The sequence below is a fragment of the Acomys minous genome (assembly GCF_964271855.1).
Source record: "Acomys minous genome assembly, chromosome: 3".
Classification (NCBI taxonomy): Eukaryota; Metazoa; Chordata; class Mammalia; order Rodentia; family Muridae; genus Acomys; species Acomys minous.
The window spans coordinates 143,916,007-143,937,961 of record NC_140485.1 but is presented as its reverse complement, the minus strand read 5'-3'; the positions used below and the strand labels follow the sequence as shown (position 1 = coordinate 143,937,961).

Genomic DNA, 21,955 nt, shown 5'->3' with positions numbered 1-21,955 from the left:
CTCTCTCTCTCTCGAATTTCAAAAATCCCTTAGTTGCTCCGTGCAGCCTGATGATGTTTCCCAAAATGTTAGGAAAATAATTACAGTCCTCTCATCCCATGGGTTTGCAGAGCGAAAGCTTAGCGTGCCGCTCTGTGGGAGCCGCAGACACATCAGTCATTACAACCTGGTGGGAAAGGCACCAACCTAATTGATGAGGGAGGGAACAGCCAGTCAACCACAGGACACACAAACCACTCTCTCCCTCAATGGGGGGTCAGCCATCCCAAAGACCCCTGTCCTGCCCAAGCAGGGCCTTTTGTTTATATAAGTCCCCATCTCCTGCCTCTGCCTCCAGAGTGCTAGGATTACAGGCGAGGGCCACTCTACTGGGCGTAAACTTTCATCATATCGTTGCCTTCTTTCTTATCCAAGCACTACACACACTTAGGGTTTTAAGCAATGGGCCAGAATATTCTCCCATCTGTACTGTCAGTGCAGACAAAGACAACGGGGAATTTGCACACAGTCACACATCACTGGCACCAGGTGGGAAAGCTGGTACAGTCTATTCCAGAAGCAAAGGGTGTTCCGGCAGGTGAAGCACCCAACAGTTTCGCACACAGCTCTGAGGACACTCCTTCACACAGAACTCAGCTTTCCTAACCGTATGGCTAGGATCATGGGAGCTGCCATGCCCTCTGCTTTCTCCCAGGAGAGCAGCTTGCACACAATGCCACTCGGATGAAAACAGAGCCACAAGGCTGTCCCCATCCCCCCACCCCCTTCCTGTCATTTTCCTCCACACATCTGTATAGGAACTACTCAATGTAAACATTAGCTCGTGGGGAAAAAAATAGCACTATGTAGGTTTCAATGGCAAAACAATTTTGAAATAAAACAAATGTATTTCCAGTCTACATGGCATACAGCATGTGGGTTTCAGAGAGGAACAGTCACCAAAATATAGGATTTGTCACACAGTACCAAGGAGGCCACAGCAAGCGAGCTCTGACCAGTATCCAGATCCTGCCTGGGTCACAATAACACACAGAATCTCAACAGGCAGTGCCTGACCCTTAAGTATAAAACAAGTCTGACAGTTAAATCCAGACACTAACATTTTAGCCCTTAAATGACTTGGGTAACTGTATGTCTTATGTTGCTAACCACTGATAGGTTTGCCTATTTTCATATTAAAACCCAGAAATTTCGATGACAGGACCTTTCAGCTTCGTCAGACAGTCTCCCCAGCAAGTTAGTCAGGCCCCGGCTTGAGACCATTTTCACATAAAAAAAAATTATCTGAATCATGTATAACCTTTTTTGGTAAGATATTAATGGAAAAGGGACCATTTTATAGACTGTGAGCCGGCCAGCCTTGTTACTTCCAGTACATCCAGGCCTGTCTGAGTAATAAAACATCACACATAAATGTCTGGAAACTGAACCATGAGGAATGGTCCACTTTCCCTTTGAAAACTCATACATATATATATAAAACCAAGACCTTTTGCTGTTTTTGGCCAAAGGAAACAATGGGTCATTCAAGCTGGTGACTCGAGCCTGTGTGGTTATAATTTCAAATAACTCAAGCCCAGTGTGTCCCTAGGGTGAGCTGTCCCCTGCCACAGCACGGAAACAAAATTCCTTGCTTTCACTTCAGGTCTATGTGGCGTGGCCCATAGTGAGCTCATCCCACCCTGCCCCCACACCCACTCTCTAAATGTCCTTTTGATTTGTGAGGAACTATGAGTAAGATGACCAAGAGAAACAGAGAGAAGTTCCTGTGAGGCAGGCGTCAGTCAGACTTACCGGGGCACCTGGGTGTCTTGTGGGCCACCGCGGTGCCACTGATTGGCCTTCCATTTGGGGTAACACACCAACAGTATCCCGTGTAGCTGTGGCACTGGACCTGCAGAGAAGGGACAGGAAGGTGAGCTAAGCACTCCCAACTCTCCTGCAGAGTCACCTCAGAGGCCTGAGGAGAGCCGAGACTCTCGGGTGCTGTGTTTGGCTGCTCGGTGGAAGCCGTACTCTGAGCTCCGCCACAGATGTATGGAGAAAAAGGAACCAAATACATTACTGATGGCAGCGAGGGCTGGTCCCTGCCGCAGAGACTCTCAAGCACCCCCCCCTCCGCCCCCATCACACCCTCCTGTCACACGTGGGGAAGCCAGTCCCCAGTATCTTCCAGGGAGCCAGAGGCTGACTCAGGGAGAAGAGGCAGGTGTCTCTCTGCAGTGCTTCTCGGTTTCCCCAGAGCCCTCCGCCGGACCTTCAGGAGACTACAGCCTAGGGGACATCCAGGAGTGCCAGCACCACCCCATGCCATCTTCTCTCCCCTCATCTCCCAAATGTCACCTGACTTTGCTGAGGCATGCGGACTCTCACTTCACATGAGATGATGCATGTGGACTGAAGAATGCTTTTACTGCCCCCGCCCGACTCCCAGAACCTACTGTACTGGCGGAGTACTTCTGGCAGCCCTCAGTCACAGCACTGACTCTCTCAGGTAAGAACCAAGCTATTTTTGACAGAGTCTGGCCAACAGCGTGACCGTAGGCAAGTCATGACTCGATGGAGCAGCATCCAACTGTGGACTCGGTGGGTGGCTGAGTCATGAGGCTTATTATGAACGAGGCAAACGCAGAGCTCAGCCAGTTGACCGGGGTTAATGGGCCTTTCTGAGAGAACTGCCTCGTGCCCTATTCATGTGGCACAAGCTGCAGACACCAGAGCGGTGGTGTAGACACCTGTGCCAGCTGGGGTCTGAAACGTTCCCTCGAGTAACTAGTTAGACTGGGAGGCTCCTGAGGCTGGCATCTCAGAAACACAATGACCGTTTCCTGCCCAACAGCTCTGGATCCTTCCCTTTCACCCCTGTCCCTGGCACCTCAACCCCAATGGTCCAGGCGTAGCCTCTCCCAGCAGCGTGAAATCACCTGACTATAGGTGCCGTCATCATTGCATTCTGGGATAAACACTTGCTGGAACTCCTTCCGGGCCTGCTCCTGGGTGTACTTCCGCTCAGCCACACACCTGGATACGTCTGCGGATAGACCACAGCAAAGCAGTTACAGGGGAGCAGCGGGGGACAACAGATGGCGTTCTGAGAGACAAGCACAGCACGAGCTGCTCCGAAAGCACTGAGCCGAGCACTGAGCCGACAGGGCTGCCCAGCGCAGCAGGTGCCTCCCTCTCGGTCCCACAGAGCTAGGGAGAGTATGTTTCATTCCCTACACTGTATAGACGGGAACTGGAGGCTGGGAACACTGCCTGAATGTGTCTGTGGGAAACAGGTAATTCTGGCTTCCTAAAAACTAGAGGTAGGCTGTGCCAGGGCCCCAGGGGGCACGCGGATGCAGATGGAAGCCCAGAAGACACAGTTCAATCCAATCAGAGGTAACTAACTTACAGGTTTGGGGCCTGATATTTCACTGTAGCCTAACACCTGGTGGAGCTGAGGCCACCTTCAGAGGGAGTCGAGACTCACCTGTTCCCTCTGCATCTTGGACTCTAGGATCTCAAAGGCGGTTTCAAACTGTCAGGGAGACCTGATGGTAAAAAGCTAAACATCTCACAGTGGGTGTTTCAGTGATTTATTTAGTGAGATGATGATGCATCAGGACTCCAGGGACTTAACGCCTGCTAAAACTCGGGAACTTCAAAAACAACCAACCAGGCTAGGCAAGGAGCTCAGTGGCAAAATGCTGCCACTCTGCACCAGGCCCTGGCCTCAATCCCCCACATGGATACAAAAAGTACATGGTGAGCCAGCGAGATGGCTCAGTGGGCAAAGGCACATGCAGCAAACTTGTTGGCCTAAGTTCAACTCCCTGGACCTTCGTGATGGAAGGAAAAACCAACTCTTATAAGGTGTCCTCTGACCTCCACTCTAGCACTGTGGCATGTGTGCATGTATACGCTGCACAGAAAGACACAGTTAGACAGACAGACGATAGATAGATAGATAGATAGATAGATAGATAGATAGATAGATAGATAGATAGATGATAGATAGATGATAGATAGATAGATAGATAATAGATAGAGAGAGAGATGGTAGATAGATACATAGAAGGTAGATCGATGATAGACAGATAGACATACATGCAAATAAATAAAGTAATGGAATTTTAACAATTGAAAGTATATTTGATTCCCTCTAGGGAAAATGTATCCACACATGTGAACACAGAAAATCGATGAGTTAAGTCCTCACACAGAGAGAGCAAATTTTTTTTTCTCTTCTGTTGACCAGACAGGACCGTGAAGGTGTCTGCGAATCACAGGCGAATTCCTGGCTCATCTCAGATGCCATCAAGGAGGCTTTGAGTATGGATCTAAAACTAACCATGACCCATCTTATGATGCTGCAGAGGCACATCCACAAAATACAAAAACAAAAAACCCACTGTAAGGTCTGCCTCCCTGTGCACACATTCTGGGGACAGCAGCTCAGCAAGCCCCAGCCTTCTTCAATCTGACCATCACATCACCACGCTGAGTTTAACCCTGGAGAAGTATCAGTTGCCAACCTTCCCGTCTCCAGATCAGGAGCACTGCAGCCTCTCGCCTCTGATGGGCACCTCGTCCTAAGCTGTCCTTTCCTCTTCTCTACGTTGTCCCTGTCATAGTGATCAGATGCATTCAGCTGCTCTGGGGACTCGGGTGACTCTGCAGGAACTTTGGGGGCAAAGCTTGCTGAGGGTCTCCTGGACTGTGTCGGGGTCTTTCTTGTGTCGTTGGCACATCAGACACACTGTACAGTTGCCATAGACTTGCACATCTGAGAAGCACCCTCCACTGCTCCAGCCTCCAACCGTCGTGGTCTCTGGTCTGACATCTGGTGCTCCTAGCATGTAGTTTAATTTGTGTGTATGTGTGTGTGTGTGTGTGTGTGTGTGTGTGTGTGTGTGTGTGTGTGTGTGTGTAAAAGAGAGAGAGAGAAGGGGTCTGAGGGCATACTTTTGCATGTACATGTTCGTGTGCAGGCCAGAGGTCTACATAAACTTCCTACCTTGGAAATAGGGTCTCTCACAGAACCTGGAACTCAAGTATTTGCCTAGGTGGGCCAGCAAGCCCCAGAGATGTGCTACTCTTTCCAGCTCCTTATGTGCATGCTGGGAATTGAACTCAGGCCTTCAGGATTCTGAGGTACCATTTTACTGAGTCGTCTCTTTCAGCCAACACGTTTTCGGTGAAGTCTGTGTTCACTGAACAGAAACCATAAATTTGCTGGTGGCTTACCATTATTATTATTATTATTATTATTATTATTATTATTATTATTATTATTATTATAGAACAACCTGTGGCCAAGGAAGAGGATGCAGGCTGTCTTGATGAAACCTTAATAGGCTGGAGTCAGTTTGTAGGGGAGGAGGGCTCCCCCGCTCTGAAAACTAGGGGAGGGGCATAGGGAAGGGAGAGGGAGGGTGGGGGCCAGGAGGAGATGAGGAAGAGGAGGTAAAGTGACCACCTCACTTTTTTTTTAAGTTTAAAAAAAATTAAATTAAAAAAAAAAGAATAAGCTGTGGCCATCTAAAAGAAGAGTTGATATAAGGTTCACCTGTGGCGCCTCAGCTAGGGAAAAGATAAGAAATTCCTAAGATTTGAGCCAGCATGGCGCATTCCTGAAGAGCATAATTTTCCAAACAACTTGTGGGTTTCATCCTCGGCTTGAACTTCTTTAAAGACTTCACATCACCCTATTCAAGCCCTCCCCTCTGTTCAAGCCATTCTCAAACTTAAATCTGTGTAATGGGATTCTTTTTCCAAGCTCACAGCTGGCACGGCCCGGGCTAGTCTGTCATAGGACACAATGACAACAGCAGCATAAAAATCTGTGAAATCCAAGTGTCAGATAACCGTCATGCCCTGGTGGCCAAGGCCACCTGCCTGCCATGCCTCTCTCCACCGGGGAGTCCACCCACCCCCCAAGAGGCAGGGTCTTGAGGACATCTGCACTCTGAATGGCAACATCTCCTGGTATTCTTTCTCTGACCCTACACTATTATGTCCCTCATGTGTACAGCCACACAGACCAAAGACATCAAAATCGTGCACACACCTTGAACATTATATTTTTCCAAACCTGAACTTTCAGCCAATCTTGAAAGAATAGGGTAGGAAGATTCTTTGAGCAGGGCTTCATGTTACTGGGGTCAAATATGTATTAGTGTTTTATTCTTTACACCTATGCAGATGCTTTGGAAAACAAACAGTCCCCTGGCTCAGGGGCCTCGCTGAGATAGTTTTCTCTGGGCCTTTTGTTTCTGTTTGAATAGTAAGTGCTCAAAACCTAAGCAAAGTAAATATTGCTGTGATGCCTCTGAACGGAGAGTAAAAACTCCCCGTCAGCCATTTTCCAGTTCAGTCACTGGCATTTACTGCATCCCTGATGCTGGGTGACCACAGTACTCTGCTGCCTCCAGGACACTGCCGTCACCCCAAAAGGATCCCACATCCAGTGCACAGAGGCCGATCTACCCCAGTCTCTTTCTACTTCTATGGAGCTGCCTATCTGGACATGCTGTATGGCAAACCGTACACCCATCCTATCTCAGCACAGCGCGGACCGGTGTTTCCTGATCGGCTCGCCCACAGTCACCCACTGACAGACTCTGGCTGATCCCATCTTGTGGCCGCTGTGGGCACAGCACATTGAATATGTGCAGGTCATCTCTGCGTGTCTGCTTTCATGTCCTCTAGGTTTAAACATAGGGGTAGAGATGTTGGAGGTTGGTCCGGTTGCTGCCCAGATGAGCAGACTCAATACCCCAGAATGTCTGTGACCTTGCCTAAAACCTTGTCCCCATTTGACCAATAAAAAGCCAACCCACCTGGGCAGGGCAAATGGGATGGGCGTGGCTAAGGCTCATGGGCTTTGAGGGCAGAGACCAGAAGAGATGGGAGGGGACCTGAGGAGGAGAGAGGTGGGGAAGGCTGCCATGGGGGAGGGGGAGGAAGAAGCACATGGCTGGCGTGGATGGAGATTTGCCCCACATGATGATAATTAGCAAGTATTTGGGATTATGGATGGGAGGCAACTCAAAGAAATTATTAGAAGCAGAAGGCATGGGATACCTGCCCCATTATGGGAGGTGGTTTAGGGGATTAATATCTGCCCTGCCCCACATGAACCAAGGATATTTTAAAGTGTTTCCATTGATTGTTATTCGGTTAGAAAATACTGCCATAATAGTTATAGGGATAATAATAAATATTATTAGGCCATACTTCTAAATTAACCACAAGATTGAATTGCTGTGTCACAAGTGACTTTGTCACTAGTGTGGGAGCTTCTGATGGGTTTCCACAGTGGCTGATCTGCTTCCCGTCCCATTGACAGATGAGGGTCACAACGCCTCACCTATAGCCTTGCTGATATTTATCTCTTCTTTTAAACTGCCATAACCATCTTAGTGAACATGGCCCTCACTGCGTTTAAAGCTATGGTTAATTTCTATGTCATAGGAAAATGCCATTTGACTAGAAATTACAATTTGAATATTCTCATTAGGGCTGGAGAGAGAGCTCAGCAGTTAAGAGCACTGTCTAAGCCAGGCATGGTGGCGCACGCCATTAATCCCCGCACACAGGATGCAGAGGCAGGTGGATCGCTGTGAGTTCGAGGCCAGCTTGGTCTACAGAACAAGTCCAAGACAGCCAAGGTACACAGAGAAACCTTGTCTTGGAAAACCAAAAAAAAAAAAAAAAAGAGCACTGTCTGCCCTTCTCTCTGGCCCAAGATCAGTTCACAGCACCCACATTGGGCAGCTCACAACTGACTGTAACTCCAGCTCTAGGGGATCCAATGCTGTCTTCTGGCTTCTATTGGTACACACACACACACACACACACCCCATATACTCAGACACCCACATACACAAATACATTCTCACAGACACATGCGCATAAGAAAATTCTAATTAAATAAATTTGTTAATAATTTAATCACCTCATTGTAAGTATCTTTGATGCAAATTTAGTTAAACATTTTGGAGATCTTTTGCTTTGGCCCGGGAGAGCCAAGACTTTACAAATAAAACAGCAAGGCGCCACTAACAATATCCAAACAGACGTTTTTGATAAATTGTTGATTAATACTAATATATTCTGGAAACACTTTTTTTTCCGATCTCAATTGAAGAGTAAAATAGATCCCAGTGGGAATCACAGGATTGTTTCTATATGAATTTATGTTAACCCAGGAACGGCGCTGCTTCCTGTGAAACAATGAGCTAATGGTTTACTATAGTTACTCCTGCCGTTTTGTTTTTTTTTTTTTTTTTAAAGTAGGAAGGAATTAATTTCCTATCTCAGTGAAGCCACTCAAAACAGAACCATGCAGTTACTGGAAGAGATGGCTTTGCCAGATGCCTTCCTTCAAGGAATCTTAGCAAGAAGACGTTGCAGAGGAGCTGTCACAGGGCACTTTCAGGAAGATTGTGTGAAGGGCAGTCCGTGGTCTCTGGGCTCAGTGGGCACATCCTTCAGGGAGCACGTGGAGAGCAACATTCCCAAGGCTCTGTTCACCCCTCCCCACGCTGAGACTCCTATTGCTGTGAGGAATGCAGTGAGCAAGAGCAGCTTGGAGAGTGAAGGGTTGATTTGGCGTCTACTTCCACGCCACAGCCCAACACTGGGGAAGCCAGGACGTGCACTCAAGCAGGAACCTGGAGGTAGAAACTGAAGCTGAGGCCATGGAAGGGTGCTGGCTTCCTTTCCTCGCCTAGCTCAGTCTGCCTTCTTATAGAGCCCAGAACCACCTGCCCGGTGTGGCACCTCCCACAAGGAGCTAGGCCTTCCCAAAGAAATTACTAATCAAGAAAGTGCCCCCACAGACTTGACTACAGGCAATATCATGAAGACATTTTTCTCAACCGAGGTTCCTCTTCCCAGATAATTCTAGCTTGTGTCAAGTTGACAGAGACAACCGGGATGGTCTCTAACAGGTGTCCTGTGCAGAGGCAGCTCCTGGTGGAGGCGCTGGGTGAATGCCTCAGTGCCTTCTAGCGTGGGGCAGAGCAGGCAGACCAAACATGGAATTGGTGTGACAGGCAAGGGCACAGGTCTGAGTCTATATGTCACCCACTCGGTTGCCATGGTGACTGTAAAGGCCATGTGAACTTTCTAGGGTCAGGAAGAGTATTCGCTACTATTGCCTGTGGCTCCGTGTAGTGGCCACAGAAATGACAGGCTAAGAGAGCCCTGCCTTTGATGTCCGTTGCCTCAAATAAGGGCAGACGCTATGTTTCAAAGCTGTAGTGCTTACATTTCACCCACTTGTAATTTAGGGCCAGACTGGGGGGGGGAGGGGGGAGACGATGCTGCAGTGACCTTTGAAAACACACTTGTTGTCCATATCGTGGGGGCAGGGGTAGGGGGCAGCTGTGGTGGGAACAGAAGGCCAGTCAGTCAGAGCACCTTCCCCCAGCAGATCACTGCTACTCGAGCAGCAATCAGCTAAAACAGCTTGTCCTCCACTGATAACAGAATAGTAAGTCATTTTAACTTCATGCAACAACAACAAAAAAGTGTGATTATAGAAATAGAGAAACAGAAGCAAAAATTTCATCCTACACACACAAGGTATAACACAAAGTATACAAGCAGGAAGTGCTGGCATAGCAATCGCCATGTGCCAAAGACAGAGGCTGCTTCTACGACGCGCAAACAAGAGGCATCTGACCATCACCACCTCTACCACAAGGAACCATATCCCTCCCGGCACCTCACAACAGATGCAGTCACCAGGCTCTTCATGGTGGAAGCTGACTGTCAACACCCCCGGAGGGAGAGCCTGCACACGAGGGCTCCCTCCCCATGGAAGCTGCACCCCGAGGTCACAAACAGGAGGGGCTGTTTCCAACTTAATATGCCACAGCTTTTGCTTGTGTTCCTGACCACGGCTTGGCTGGGAAGGGGATGAAAGCCCAGGGGTGACTTCTCAAGTCTAGGACAACAGAGCAGCAATGGAAGCTGAGCTGGATGTGGGTGGGGCTGCAGCGAGAGAAAAGCAGGCAGGGCCAGGGGAATCCTAGGACAGAGCTGCTGTCTCTGAGGACTGTATCCATGGGAACAAAGAAATGCCAGGCACACCCTCACCTTCAAAATATCCACACTCTGCACGCATGCTCATACCTGCATGCTCACGCGTGTACTTGTGTGTGCTCACATTTGCACCTGTGTGCCATCACACGATCACATTTGCACATATGTACATGCATGTGCCCTCACCCTGCACAGAGAGCTCTCATGAGCAGCTAGTTTCCTCTATGGAAGGCAGGTGGGCCCACCCCTCGCTGCAGCAGCCATCAGAACCATCCAAGCATTCCCATGGGTCCTTCCATAGTGGAGTGGAGAGCACACCTCTCAACACAGGCCTCCGTGAGGCTCTACGCTTCCCAGCATGCCCCAGTGTTTACCACTCACATAGGTTTGTCTTCAAAGGTGGGATCATGGCTATGTACAGAGAAATGGGTGGATGTTGGAGCTTGTGACCAGTTTCCAGTTTGCTAGTTGCCCATCAGTAAAAGGCAGCCTTCAGACGGACGAACTCTGGGGGCCCCTGTGCTCTTACAGTTTGTCTTGGAGGAGGGAGACAGATGCGTTCTCCACCCCACCATGGAGGGAGCCTGACTCCTGCACACACACCCCAGCTCTGGGTCTCCCAACTTGAGGGTCTCAAACAGCTGGAGAGCTGAGCTCGGGTGGAGGCTCCAAAGTCAATCTTTTATCTCTGCTGGATAACGATGCTGAGGCCGCTGTGGCCTGTCCTGTCGTAGTGAGAACTCTGCAACCTCGGCTCATTCCTGTCGTGGGGTCAGGAGACCACCCTGTGAGTTCAGGCACCTCAGGCCCCTCCCCAGCAGCCAGTGTTTATATCTCTCCTACGTCAGGGACCCCAGTATCGACGGGTGGTGGGCACAGGAGGACCGGACTGACAACTAAGCATCTGAGTCTCCCCACATGCGTCCATTTTGTGCTTTTGGTCTAGAAACCGTTAAGGGAGCTGTTTTCAGAACTCTATTATAATTTTGTTCCCAGAAATCTCAAAATAAGTCCAAGCCTTCCTGGCATGTGACCTTTTGCTTTCTTTTCTTCTTTCCTTTCCTTTCCTTTTATTTTTTTTTTAATTCAGTTCCAGAGATTTTGTTGAAGAGGAAAGCAGCCATGCTGGTCCCAGATCAAAAGAAAAAAAAATATTAATATGTTTGCTGAATTCTGAAAACACAAACTCCACAAATTTCTATGAAAACATGAGAAAAATCCATCCGTCTAAACCACTGCAATTCCAGTCAGGGTCGATGTCAAATCACGACATGAGACACATTCAACATTTTAATTCTATTTAATTAAATGCGGAATAAAATAAAAATATTTTAATTGTTGTTTCCAAACCAGCGCATGCAAAAGAGACAGGCCCACAAATCTGTCACCCACAAAATATGTAAAAATGGCCTCAAACTACAGATGCCAGCTGTAGCTGAACGCTCTAGAGCGTGGCCAGCTGCCACAGCAGCAGAACGTAGGGAAGGCTGGGCAGACACTTGGGCTTCTTAAAGGGCAATGTGGAGAAGCCTGATTTCCTGCCTCTTTGTCTAGCTCAGGGGAGCAGGGCTTACATGGGTCTTGTAGACCTTACAGCATTTGTAGTCTTTGAGAAAGGAGGGAGATTGTCGGTTGTGACATGATTCACCCGGCGGCCAACGCTGTGCGTGGGTCTCATGGCATGGGGTCCATTTCTTTAACCACGGAGCCATCTCTCCAGCAGGGGTCCACTCCCATAAGCCATCTCTCTCAGGGTTCATAGTCAGGGCAGGAGGAGTTGCTCACTGGACATTAGGGACCAGATCAGCAATGCCTGGTGCTGTAAGCCACCCTAGGCAAAAATCCCATCCCCTGTGTTGACTCCTTACTCACACTATGAGCCAGGTCCTAGGTGAAGGTATACCCCAGCAGATAAAATTCACTCATCATAGATGGGAGCAAGCCAGAGCCTCTTGGGGTCCCACCTGTACCCCAGTGTGCCAGGGTTGTGTGATGCCCACCTGTCTGGAAGGATCTGATGTGGAGGGTACCCTCCTACCCAGCTCTGCGTTTACTGCCTGGGCCGGCTACAGCACCCCCCCTCCCAAGCATGACTCAGAATGTTGCTGGACCTGTGGCATTTTTATTGTAATCCTTTCTATTTAAGTTCCGCTTGCTTTGAAGGGGTGTCACATTTAACTATGTCTCCCCATTATGTTTTCAGAGATTTCAAGTCCTCCCCAGCCCCCAACCCCACCCCCCAGCCCCCACCCTCACCCCCCAGCCCCCAGCCCCCACCCCCCAGCCCCCACCCCCACCCCCCAGCCCCCACCCTCATCCCCCAGCCCCCAGCTCCCACCCCCCAGCCCCGACCCCAGCCATGAGGGGGTGAGAACTCTACCAAGAAAATTATCCAGAAAAAGGAGGCTGCCTGCAAATAGTAATGACCAAGGACACCCTGGGAGGTCATCTCAGTACACTTCAAGGTGAGTCCTGTCACAAAGAAATCAAATTGCAACCAGAGTCAGTGGAAGTCCAAGCCCTGAGGAGCTAGCTCAGACTGGGGACAGGAGGGCCCCCCTCCATTGTCATTTTTCTACCCTTGAGCTCATAAGACTCCCTGGCCTTCATCACACTTCTCACCCCATTGCTGGTCCCTAGCAACCAGGGCAGCAGCTGCTCAGTCTGACCACTTCCTTGTGGTCCATCAGCAGGTTGCCTAGCTGGGGTCATCCAAGAGAATGTGGCAGGAAGCAGGAACAAAAGACGCGAGGCTTTGTGGAGCCATATGACCGCCACTGCTTCCCACAGGGGATCATTTTTGAAAGCTGAGAGCTCCTAGGCCGTTGCTTCTAGAAGCTTCTATCAGGATTACATCCTGATATTTTAAGAAGTTTTTCATTTCTCCTTTTTCCTTCTGTACATATAGCTGAGATAGCAACAGTCAAGACATAAAATTACATCTACATTTCCCTTAAATGTTTGATTGGTGCTCAATGAGGGGAGGACGTGGAGCCAGGTGTGGACTACTGTCCACAGCCTCCGGCACCATGCCTGCATGGGACCCTTTACAGCCAAGGACACTGTTGCAGCCACACTGTCTATTAAAATGAATGAGAATATTCTGGGAAGAGTGATCTGTAGCTGGAATTGCCAGAGTGGAACCATACACGTGACTCCTTGAGTTCAAAATGTATTCCTGAAATAAATATTTGATTCCTATAATAAGCAGCTGCGTTCACTCTTTAATGGGAAGCCAGCGATGCTTAGTGTTTTGGCATTAGGAGGTGGAGGAGAACTTTGGAGTCCAGACTGTGATGTGGCACCAAGGGGCACAGCCTAAGTGCAACTCAGAACACCAGCACAGGGCTCCGTGTCTCGTCCCGATGCCACCTCAGAAGGGATAGGCCAACAGCATCCGTGTCCGAACCCAGATGAAAACAGTGTGAGAGCTCTCAGGACAGAGAGAGGAGGCTGCTCACTCTCAACCAACAGGGTGCTAGGAGGAAACAGGTTCCTGTGGTGTCCATGGGGCCTCACTCTTAAGGGACTGCGAGGCAGAGCTGATTGGAACCCTCATGAAAGGCTCTCTGAGAGCACTGAGCACTGTTGAAGGAGTCTTCCAGGGAGAAGGAAGCAGCAACTCACCAAAGCCATCAGCCCTGGGCAAACGGCAGGACCTGATGTGAGACTCGGTTTGAATGAAGCAGAAAAGTGTGGCATCAGTTAAAACAGAGACACCCACCACTGCCCGCCTGAATGCACTGAGTGTGTGTGTGTGTGTGTGTGTGTGTGTGTGTGTGTGTGTGTGTGTGCGCACACACGTGCACGTGCGCGCGTGCGCACCCGCATCCATGTGCATGACTGCATGTCCATGGGACGCAAGAACATGTTTGCAGAAGAATGTGTGTGACTGCTTATATGTTTCACAATAAATAAAAATTAGATTTTTCTCATTCATGTTTCCCCTGAGAAAATTCAGCAGCCAGAGATGAAGGGCGATAGGCCAAAGTAACAATATGAAGTATGCAGTGTCGGTGGGTGAGAGCCAAGAAGCTATTTAGTTTTGTTTTGTTTTGGTTTTTTCAATGAACAGGAATTGATGTTTGGGGAGGGGAATGTCATTTGCAAATGACATTTATTCTAACTGTCCTCTTTTCCTCATAACCACTAAGAAAGTCAGATGATCATCACTGGGTTATGGGTTATTTTGTTTTTTGCAGTACAGAGTATTTTGTTATGGTATTGGGTTGTTTTTGTCTTTTATGAGACAGGGCCTCCCAGTGCAGCTAGACTGTCCTCGAACTCAGTGCCATCGTAGATTCACCCTGCCAAGAACTAGGGTTGTAAGCATGGTCCATCATGACTGGCCCTAGTTCCAGGTACCAAACCTGGGACTTCATCCATGCTAGGCAAGCATGCTACCTCACAGCCCTCTTTTCACTTTTCATGTTATCTTGAGGCAAGATCTCACTAAGTGGCCGGGGCGGGCCTCGAACTTAGGCTTCTCCTGCCTTAGAGTCCCAAGTGCTGGGATTGCAGGTGTGCTCTGCCACGCCTGGCCAGAATACAGACATCTGATCTTGTCAGTGGGAGAACCTCTGGGCAAAAGAGCAGTTGGTCTGCATTACCTGCAACAATGACCCAAGTCTGCCTGGTAGAACCGTGCAATCTGACAGAAAGAGTAAACAGTTTGGCAACTTGGTTAATTGCAGGCAGAGGCATGGCCCTGGTGGCGGTTGATGTGGTTGGGTTGTTTAGATGGGAGGATTGTCAAGGCTCATCAACACACATCTTCACAAGGCCACTTTAGACTGTGTGGTCTTGTTTCCCAGAGATTTGGAGAAAGTAAATCCCCTCCTAAAGAGCTGTGTGCTTGCTGCTAAGCTGAACCTCTCATTACTGTGGGAAGCTCTAAGCTCTAACTCCGAATCTAGCTGAGAATCAGAAGACTGAGAAGTCCAAGGGCAAAGTCCACGACAAAGTGACCTCACTCACTGAAGAGGAAAAAGAGCTGGTAACAATTTTTAGAGCACTCTTAGGGGAAAACAAACAAACCTGGAGCACTTGTGATAAATCTGTTTTACGACAAGATGAAACACTCTGGGAGCATCAGACGATTTGTAAAAATGACTGCTTTGTGACTGGAGATGGTTCAGTTAGAGTCTGCCTTGCCTGCCATGAAGGAGGCCTGGCATTCGGTCCCCAGAAGACCATGAACTAGGTGTGGCTGTGCCCATGTTTAATCCCAGTACTCTGGAAGCAGAAGCACAAGTATCAGAAGTTCAAAGCCAGCCTTTGCTACATAGTAAGTCCCAGGCTATCCTGGGCTACATAAAGCACCATCTCAAAAATCATTACTTAGAAATGGCTCAGAGGTTAAGGGCCGAGACTGCTCCCCCCAGAGGTCAATTCCCAGCAACCACATGGTGGCTCCCAACCACCTATAGTGTGATCTGATGCCCTCTTCTGGCCTGCATGTGTACAAGCAGGCAGAGCACTGTATTCATAACAAATAAATCTTTTTTTTTTTAATTCATAAACATTACTCCTCACATACTGTGAAAAGTAATTACCAATTTAGAATCCATCAAGCTGTTGAGTGTGAAGTAGATTAGCCACGCCCTCACCACACAGCACTCCCTTCCAGCCACGACCACCACCGCTCACCTTTGCAGTTCCCACGGTGGGCAATCTCCAGCTGCGGATCTTTGCACTTGGCCCGCTGGAACTCACATCTGGACAGGAAGGTCCTCCCGTCAGAGGCACAGAGCGGCTTCTGGGAGGAGCTTGGGCAGTCCAGGCTGCAGTCTCTGTCTTTGTCTTGATCAACTCTCAAGAACTTGAGGGAGAGAGAGAAGCAAGAGAAATTTAAAGAATTTCTGTTGGGAAGGCGACGTGCTCCACAGGAACACGAAGCAGCCAAGGAGCAGACTCCAAAGAAATAACGGCCACTCTGGGCTCATGCTTGACAGAAACATCGAGTCAATTGCCTTCAAAATTGAAAGCCATCCGTTTCACAAACAGATAATAGCCGACCACAGGGCCATGCCTAAGGTCTGAGGGGAAGACACAGGCAGCCCTTTGTGAGGGGTGGGAGTTCTCCCTCACCTTCCACTTAGGAACCTGAGGGAGGGGCTCGCCTACTCTGCCTTCCTCTTAAGAATCTGTGGTTGTTGTTGTTGTTGCTTATAGTCCTTTTACTAATTCACTCCAGGCCAATGTCTTCTCATATCTCTGGAAGTCGCTAATGTCAGGAGTTCCCCCTGTAGGAATCGGAAGGTCAGCCTTCCTTTTAAGATGGCTCCATTGTCAGAATACATCTGTGTATGCCCCAGTGAGCCAGGTTACTGACTCTTGTTTTGGTGTTGTTGTTGTTGTTGTTGTTGTTGTTGTTGTTGTTGCTTTTCTGCGTCAGGGTGTTGTGTAGCCCAGGGTGTCCTCAAACTTGCTACGGAGTCAGGGATGGCTTTGAGCCCCCTAATTCCCCTACTCCTTCTCCTTCCAAGTTCCGAGGCTGTCGGGATACATCACTTCATCTTAGAGTTTTTATTCTTATGTTTTGAAAGTTATCGCTTTCCGACAAGTGTCTGCTGAATGAACGTTTGGTTCCCACAGTTGAGAAGCTGCTGCATCCCACACGTCCCCCCATCCCACCCACCCCACTGCAGGGAAAGTGGAATCTAAGGGACCAACCTTCTCACAAGTTCTCACATGAGTCACAGCACTGAGGCCCTCTCTGTAGGAACAATGGAGCTCACCCACAGGACCATTTTGTACGATTTAATTCCCAGGCAACAAATTTCCCAGAACTTCACCCCTTCTATTCCTCGCTCACATCCTTGAATTCACTAGGACTCCTAGGGAAATCTCCACCCAGGTGCTTCTGGCCCCGCCCATCCTCCTTGGACAAGGAATCAAGTGTCCTGGCCTCCTGTTCTTGCCCCAGGCCTTGTCCTCACTTGTAGTGCACTGAGCCAGAGGCAAGTGCAGGCTGACCCACAGCCCTCCCTCTGCTTGTGAGCATCTCACCTGACGCAGCGTCTCACCCGTGAAGCCAAGGCCCCTCTTTTCATTTAGGCCCAGAGCCTTAGACAAGATGCCACCAGGGGACAGGACTTAAAGGGAAGATGGTGCTGGCCACTTTGAGGACAAATGGAAAGCTACCAAATTTTCAGGAGCTGGGGAAGACACTTGCCTGGGCCTGAGCTCTACTGTGCAGCCTGGAGTCTATGGACAAAGCTGTATCATAAAGCCTGGCCTTAATGAGCATTGTCTCTAACTCTGTGTCCTCACATCAGTCATACACTGTCCCCAGGGGAAGTGGTCCCCATGAAGATAGGGACATGGACCGTTCTTACTCCTCCTCTAAGGACAACGTGGGTGTGGGGAGCAGATGCAGAGCCCAGCTGTGAGAGCCGAAGCCTTCCAGTTCGGGGCCCAGGTTCAACGCCCCAGGAAGAAAGCCTCTGTACATCACTGCCTCTCAGTCACATCTGTAGACACTTGAAACCTAAGAGAAGCATGTCATGAGTCACAGGACTAGATGGAATGTGAGGACCAGGAAGACACCTGTGTCTAAAATGAAGGATGGGTGTTAGCTTCAGAAGTGGGACACTGCATCATGCCCTGGGCCCTCACAGCCTCTATGTGTGTGAAACGGAGGGGACAAAACAGCACCCACCTCCTAAAGATCACCATAAACATAACACATGATTGCGTTCTGGAAATTATCTTGACCAGACAAGAAGAACTCATTGGCAAGGAGCCCTACCAATCACGTAGCTAGATTTTATTCTTTTAATACACATGTCCACTGTGACTTCCTTCCAACACTCATATAAATATCACTATACTATGTGAGCGCCAGGCAACCCTTCCATGTGTGGTTTTTTTTTTCCAGGTCAAGGACTGGGAGTATGCAGTAAAAGAGCTAAATTAGGTGAAGAGGGGTGGTAAGTCTTTTAAGAACGTGTTAGAAAGATGTAGGAAGACTCCGGCAAGGAAAACAGAAGCTGGGCTCTGCCCCGGGGTAGTTGGAGTAACTTAGGGGACATTGGCAGACAGGTGGACAGGGAGAGACTAGGGCTAGAGGTCACTCCCCCAGGACCAAGGATGGGAAAGACGTCACTGTGCATGAGGAGTAAAGGTAGGCTGCCCGGGATGCAGGCGCTGTGGCTAAACCCCAGCCCTCCCACATTCCTCAAGATCTCCAGAGCCTATACAGAGCAGGCGGCATCAAAGACATCCAAGCCTTCACCACCACCCCCCGCCGCACCCCCCTCTCTCTCCCTCCCTCCCTCCCTCCCTCACCTATCTTCCTCCCTCCCCCCATCTTCCTCCCTCCCTCCACTGATTTCACTATTTTGTTATTTGTTTAGTGGACATAAAACCTTGTTTACATATTTATAGACACAAAGACACATCGGACATGCCTATTTGGGGGTACTATGACCTGACATTTCTTATAATTCTCTCAGCTGCTTGAGCGTGTGGTCAGGAGCCTACAGCTGGGCTCAGAAATGGGTCAGGGTGCCCCTTTTGCTCTACATATCTCTTCCTCATGCCCCTGAACTTTTCTTCTCACCTCTTTCTCACCCCTGCCTTCTCCAATGATGCAAACAAGTGCCTTTGCTTATTGTCCACAGTTCCTGTATGAAATTCTGTTAGCCACCACTACGGTCTGTGTTTCTAAAAGTCAATGGGTTGGTGTCCCCTCCCTCCACAGGAAGTCCCGCCTGGCTACAGGAGGTGGCCACTTCATGCTCCTTACACCAACCCATCCACAAAACCTTAGACACAAAATCTATCTGTCCTGCCTACAAGAAGTGTAAAGATGGAGCAGAGACTGAGGGGATGGCCAACCAATGACTGGCCCAACTTGAGGGAGAGAGCCAACCCCTGGCACTATTAGTGACAGTCTGCTGTGACTCCAGACAGCAGCCTAGCATAACTGCCTCCTGAGAGGCTTCCTCCAGCAGCTGATGGAAACAGGTGTAGAGAGCCACAGCACCAATCTCTCAGGGAGTGGTGGCAGCATCAGTAACTGAAGCTCAGGGTGTGGGATTGCAGCTCACCAGCACCCCAGCCTCTGGTTCCATACAGACAGGGTAGAGTATAGGAGTGGGGACCCCAGGCTGTCCCCTAGGAAACGGAACTCTGAGAGGCACCTGCAGACAGACCCACAGCATGACGCTCTGTGTACCTCCTCCAGCAGTGGCACTGATGTGCTAATGCCATGTCAGGCCTTTAGGATATAGTACTTCTGGGGCTGGGAATGTAGCACAGTTGAAGGGAACTGCCCAGCTCGAACAAAGCCCTGGGTTTGATCCCAAGTGACACATAAAACTGGACAAGGCGGTGCACGCCTATAATAGGCACCCAGGAAATGGAAATGGGACAATCAGAAGTCAAGGTCATCGCCTACTGCACAGGAGTTCAAGGTCGGCCTGGACTACAGGCCCTAATCTGATGGTCTCAGTACTCTCTGGAGCAGTTCAACCACCACCTCCAAGACACGGCCTCCATTCTCCCCAGCTTTTCAGGATTTCAAACACACTGCGTTCCTGATAATGGGATCCGTTTCACTGCTCATCTCAGAGCAGCCACAGCAGATTGCACTAAAGCACTCGCTGCAGAGCACGGGCTGCAGAGTGGATAGCGAGATGGAATTGCCAAGAGCCAACCTCAGTGCAGACCATGTGCTATACACTGAAATCATCTGGCAAGGACTGGGACTATGGAACCCAACAGGAAACAGACTGCATGTCCTTAGCTCAGAAAAGCCCCCACTCCCACATGCCTGGAGAGAGAGAGAGACTATCCCCAAAAAGAAGGTGGTACCATGAGATCTCACAAGGGCCCAAGCCATTTTTATATTTTACAATTTATTTTTATTTTTATTTGCATTGGTGTTTGTACATAAGTCTGTGTGAGGGTTGCAGATCCCCCGGAACTGGAGTACAGGCAGGTGTGAGCTGTCATGTGGGTTAAGTGGGAACTGAGCCTGGATCCTCTGGAAGAGCAGGCACTGCTCTCAACCATCTCTCCGGCCCCCTCCATCTTTGTATTGTAGAGAGTTGCAATGTGAATCAGCCCCGGAACAGCCAAGGGCTCTCTGACCTCTGGACCGAGGCCAATCAGTGTCCATTCCTCCCTCCAGCCCTTTGTGCTACTGAAGATCTCATTCCTTCTCTGCACCCCCAAACCCCATCACACATCTCTGCCTACGCTCACCCATTTTTGCTTCCTGGGGAAACATGTTCCTCACGGTTCTTTAGTAGCATGAATGTTTTCCTGAGTCCCACGAGCCAGAGCTCCCTGGGACCACAGGGACCAAGTGAGCTCCCACTTGGGGCCTTACTTGGGAAGCAGCTCGTGAGTGAGCAGCTCCGGGTTAAACCCATGACCCACTGAAACAGGCACTTAGATTATACTTCTGCTCAAAAGCACGGACTCCGCAGTTGGGCTCACAAGGAAGCGAACAGCGGGAGGAAAGCCTACCATCTACGCCTTGCTTTTGTGTGTCTGTCTCCTTCACTTTGCATGAAAGCACAGAGATGTGTTTAACCTTTCCTCTTGAGATGCCTTTCATCCCCAGATGGTCATAGTCTGTCGGGAAAGACAACACAAACACACCCAACACTAGTGATTGTCCATGAGAGAAGGCCCCACATGGATCAGAAATGGCCGTATCCTGAGAACCGGCTCGTCCCCCCTTTCGGGCCACCCTGCAGGGCTGAGAGTAGTTGAGACAGTGACAGACACACAACAGACAGGACCACACCTTGGCCAGAGATACTTGATTATGAATACCCAGTCGCCTCACGTCAGTCCCCTGGAGGTAAACATGGGGGTCACCAGCACCTTCACCTACCCACCCTTTCTCAGCGTGGCCATATTGAGTGAGTCCCCTGTTCTCTCATTGTCATGCTGTGATGGGTGAGACCAAGCCCAGCATATCGGGACTGCTGGAACCAGGGCTCTTGTCCTAAAACTTCCAGTTATGTCATCACTAAGGAAAAGGCCCAGTGGCCAGACAGGTTGCTCGGATCCGTGGGTGGAGTTGGGGCTCTAAGAAAATGTCACCTCTTCTGCTTGGTCCCCTGTGCAAGGAACCTACTAAAAGAAGCTGAATCTTTTCCCTATGGCAGAAAGGGTAAAACCATTTTGCCAAATGCACCAGGGAGTCAAGTGCAGATACCCTTTCCCCCACTGTGGGGCAATGCAGGGGGGTTGGGGGGTGGGCAGAGACCCAGGGATTAATCAGAGCAAGAGGGAGATGCTCATAGGCCAATAGATACGCAATGGTCACTCAGCTGGTCAGCAAGGTCACCAGACCCAAATTCAAGGCTGAACCAGCCCCCTCCCTTCATCTCAGCAGCACTTGCCAGGGAGCCAGGCTGGGTCTTCCTCTTCCAAGAAGGTAAGCTCCCATGCCCCAAGAAGGAAGCGGCCAGGGCAGGGTGTGGGGAGAAGCCTAGGATCTGGGATTGATTCCAAGCCCTGCCTGGGAACTTCTTTGCCCAGCACCTCCACCCTCCCTCACCTTGCTTTACATATGGGAATGAATTCTTGAAATACTTTTAGTTCTGTTTACACTGTGAGATGGAGGGCCAGGTCATGGGATCCAGCAGAGAAAGCCTTCCCCAGCTCTGCACCCCTGGTACAGCCACCTCACTCCTGAAAGCCCCGGTGCTATCTCCAGCCTCAGAGCAGAAGTGTAATCTAGGAGATAGCGTCTGATGCTGCGCACCACAGCGCTGGACACTGGCCTGCAGTCCTTCAGCGGACACCTCCACACTGGGCATGAGGGGTCCTTTTCTCAGGTGCTGCCATGTTGGACACTGGGCCCGTCGCAGGGCCTGGGATCCACAGAAATAGTCAAAAGTGAGGTTTCTTCCAGGCCCTTTTATGACTTGACAGAACCCTCAGC

At 49.7% G+C, this 21,955-nt stretch overlaps 1 protein-coding gene across 1 annotated transcript in view; it reads right to left on the bottom strand.

Annotated features, from left to right (window-relative positions):
* SMOC2 (SPARC related modular calcium binding 2) overlaps positions 1 to 21,955 on the bottom strand; it is a 124,509-nt gene that overhangs the window by 68,664 nt on the left and 33,890 nt on the right. The window contains exons 2-4 of the mRNA XM_084777464.1: positions 15,691 to 15,862; positions 2,925 to 3,031; positions 1,795 to 1,894 (exon numbers count right to left, since the gene is read on the bottom strand). Of these exons, the coding sequence (XP_084633590.1) occupies positions 1,795 to 1,894; positions 2,925 to 3,031; positions 15,691 to 15,862 (379 nt within the window). The remainder of the gene's footprint in view (positions 1 to 1,794; positions 1,895 to 2,924; positions 3,032 to 15,690; positions 15,863 to 21,955) is intronic.